We start from the raw sequence: 2,500 nt of genomic DNA, 5'->3' as shown, positions 1-2,500 counted from the left end.
AATCATGAGGCTGAGGAAGAAAAACAGGCAGAGGTGGGTGAAATAAATGAGGAAGAGCAACGCTAGAGAAAGCATTCACATCATGTTTGCCTGATGTTAGGGATGATACCTAGCTTTGATGTGTTGTTTGTTGTGGTCGTTTGTGAAAAATTGTGAGGAATTTGTAGAACAATCAAAGCAACGTTGCATAAGAGTAAAAAATATATATTTTGTTTATAAAGCACCTTAGGCTAATTTCACGTATGTCATTAGAAGCTAATTAATATGCCTGACCATCTAAGATGAGCTCATCACACTGCTGCCACCATGAAGGTTCTTGTCAAATGAGGTGAATGGTTTCTTGCAATGTAGTATGTTGTTACAATTTTTAATCACTAGTCGGTAGTTTTTTTGCATCTGTATCTAGTATGATTTTTTTGTATGATCAATTACATATATTTTTTTCATATACAGTAGTATTTTACTTGTATCATGTAAACATCATTTTGTGAAATGTAGTAATCTAGAAAACACTACTACCATGGCCCATATTTTGAAGCACCCAACCATAAAGGATGTAATGAGGCCTGTGAAGGTGCTGCAACTTCAATTGCAATGAGGAAAGGCCATGAGGGTGAGTGGTGTTCCTTCTGCAAAGTCAGGTAAATTCTAGAATATGTGAAGAAGAAAGTTTTTTGTTCACATAAGGACACTAGTTACCTCTGATTCCAGGAAAGCCTGGGATAGTGTGGGTCACAACGTTGTCCTTCTACACCAATTCCAGCGAGGAAAGTACTGCCCAAATCTTAGTCCATTTGCACTGAAGGTGGAGAGTTTCCTAAGACTTGCAGATATTAAGTATGAGGTGAGTGCTTTTCTTGCTTTAGTTTGTTAGTAGTTAAATGTTTGTGGTAATTTTCCTTTAGATGTATCATGTCAAAAAATACCCTTTATTGTATATTGCATCCAGAATAGTGGTACTCGAAAAGGTAATCTCTTATCTTTCCATTGTACATGATAGTACAATCACTGGTCTTTAGTTTTTTCTTCTTCATTGCCAATGGTAATATTGAATCTGAATCATTAAAGATTTGACTATAAGTAATAATTGAAAAAGGATGTTCAGTCATTAAAAGAATTTGTTTGAATGAAGCTAATAATCATAAAAATATTTATATACTAGTATAATGGCATTTGCTAGAAGTAAACATACAGTTTTTACATTGTCGTGTCTGTAAGATATTGTTACGCTGTACTATGTAAACCCTTGTGTTCACCTCTAATCACAATGCGATAATCCTTATCTTTAGATAAGAGCAAGGCCCATAGTAAAGTAAACTTGTCGTTATGGTTAGTGATGAGGTTGAAGTTTTACCTTTAAATTTGTTGTGATACAGATTGAAAAACATACAAATGTCTGACTTCTCGACAGGTGGACACGGAATCGCCGTTCGGGCCGAAGGGCAAATGCCCATGGATCACCCTCAACGGCGAGGACCTCGGCGACTCTGAGTTCATCCTCGAGCGGCTCGCCAATGAGTTCAACGTCGACCTCGAAAGCCACCTCGACCCCCAGAAGGCGGCCGCGCTCGAGGCCGTCAGGGTCCTGGCTGACGAACACCTCTTCTGGTCAGTCTTACTCTTTCTCTCTCATTGGTTATAATCTTTGATTTTCCTTTTCTTCCTGCTTCTTATTCTCTCCTTCCCTCAACCTTATTGTGGAAGTGTTCTATTCATTTCCCCTTGTGATTTTTTTAGCGTTGCGCCCATAATGGCGATGGCGTTTCTTATCAGTGACTATCATATGACTTCCCTAACGGTGACAGAAATTCTGTTCACTGATTATTTAAGTATTCCTTATTTATCAAAGCACTAATCCCATTTCCTCCTGTCTCTTCATCAGGTGCGTTATTACATGGCGTTACTGGATCGACGGCTGCGAGTCCTTCATGAAATCGCAGTCCTTCTCTCCTCTCATGTCTCGCTTCTTCCCAGTGTTCATGAAGAGGGGAATAAGAGCGAGGGCGAGAGAACACGGCATTGGGAAACACACACCCGAGGAGATCTTCCTGATTTGCAAGAAAGCGTGTGGGACTTTGTCTGGAGTGCTTGGTGAGTGAGGGAGGAAGGAGAAGGAAAAGGGGAAATGGAAAGCGATATTAAGTTCTTGATTTGGAGTCTTAAATAAACATTTCAGTCGAGTGGGGGAAACAGTGAAATGGGGAGAGGGAAAGTAAAACAAGCAGAAAGTTGATAAATGTTGCAGACTCGGTTAGAAGGGCACGACAAAGTATCCCAACTTATTATTTTTTTTTTCTCTCGCGTTCCTTCAGGCGAGGCGCCCTTCTTCGGCGGGGACCGACCTTCGAGCGCCGACTGTGCCATCTTCGGCCAGCTGGCGCAGCTAAGGTGGAACGCCCCGGGATCAAAGTACGAGGAAATCGTCACAGGTGAGGTCATTTCGATTTCTGATTCATCTGCAGCCGATACTTCTCATTCATATCCTATAGTGTCACTTGAC

General features: G+C 40.8%; 1 protein-coding gene across 2 annotated transcripts in view; it reads left to right on the top strand.

Annotated features, from left to right (window-relative positions):
• LOC113818102 (failed axon connections homolog) overlaps window positions 1-2,500 on the top strand; it is a 3,967-nt gene that overhangs the window by 896 nt on the left and 571 nt on the right. For both annotated transcript variants that reach the window (XM_027370247.2, XM_027370248.2), the window contains exons 2-6: window positions 1-33; window positions 712-844; window positions 1,412-1,608; window positions 1,883-2,091; window positions 2,313-2,429. The exon at window positions 1-33 is cut by the window's left edge and continues 106 nt beyond it. In XM_027370247.2, the coding sequence (XP_027226048.2) occupies window positions 1-33; window positions 712-844; window positions 1,412-1,608; window positions 1,883-2,091; window positions 2,313-2,429 (689 nt within the window). The remainder of the gene's footprint in view (window positions 34-711; window positions 845-1,411; window positions 1,609-1,882; window positions 2,092-2,312; window positions 2,430-2,500) is intronic.

Source organism: Penaeus vannamei, chromosome 13 (genome assembly GCF_042767895.1).
Source record: "Penaeus vannamei isolate JL-2024 chromosome 13, ASM4276789v1, whole genome shotgun sequence".
Taxonomy (NCBI): Eukaryota; Metazoa; Arthropoda; class Malacostraca; order Decapoda; family Penaeidae; genus Penaeus; species Penaeus vannamei.
Note: the sequence above shows the minus strand (reverse complement) of the source record. Positions and strands in the feature narration are given on the sequence as shown.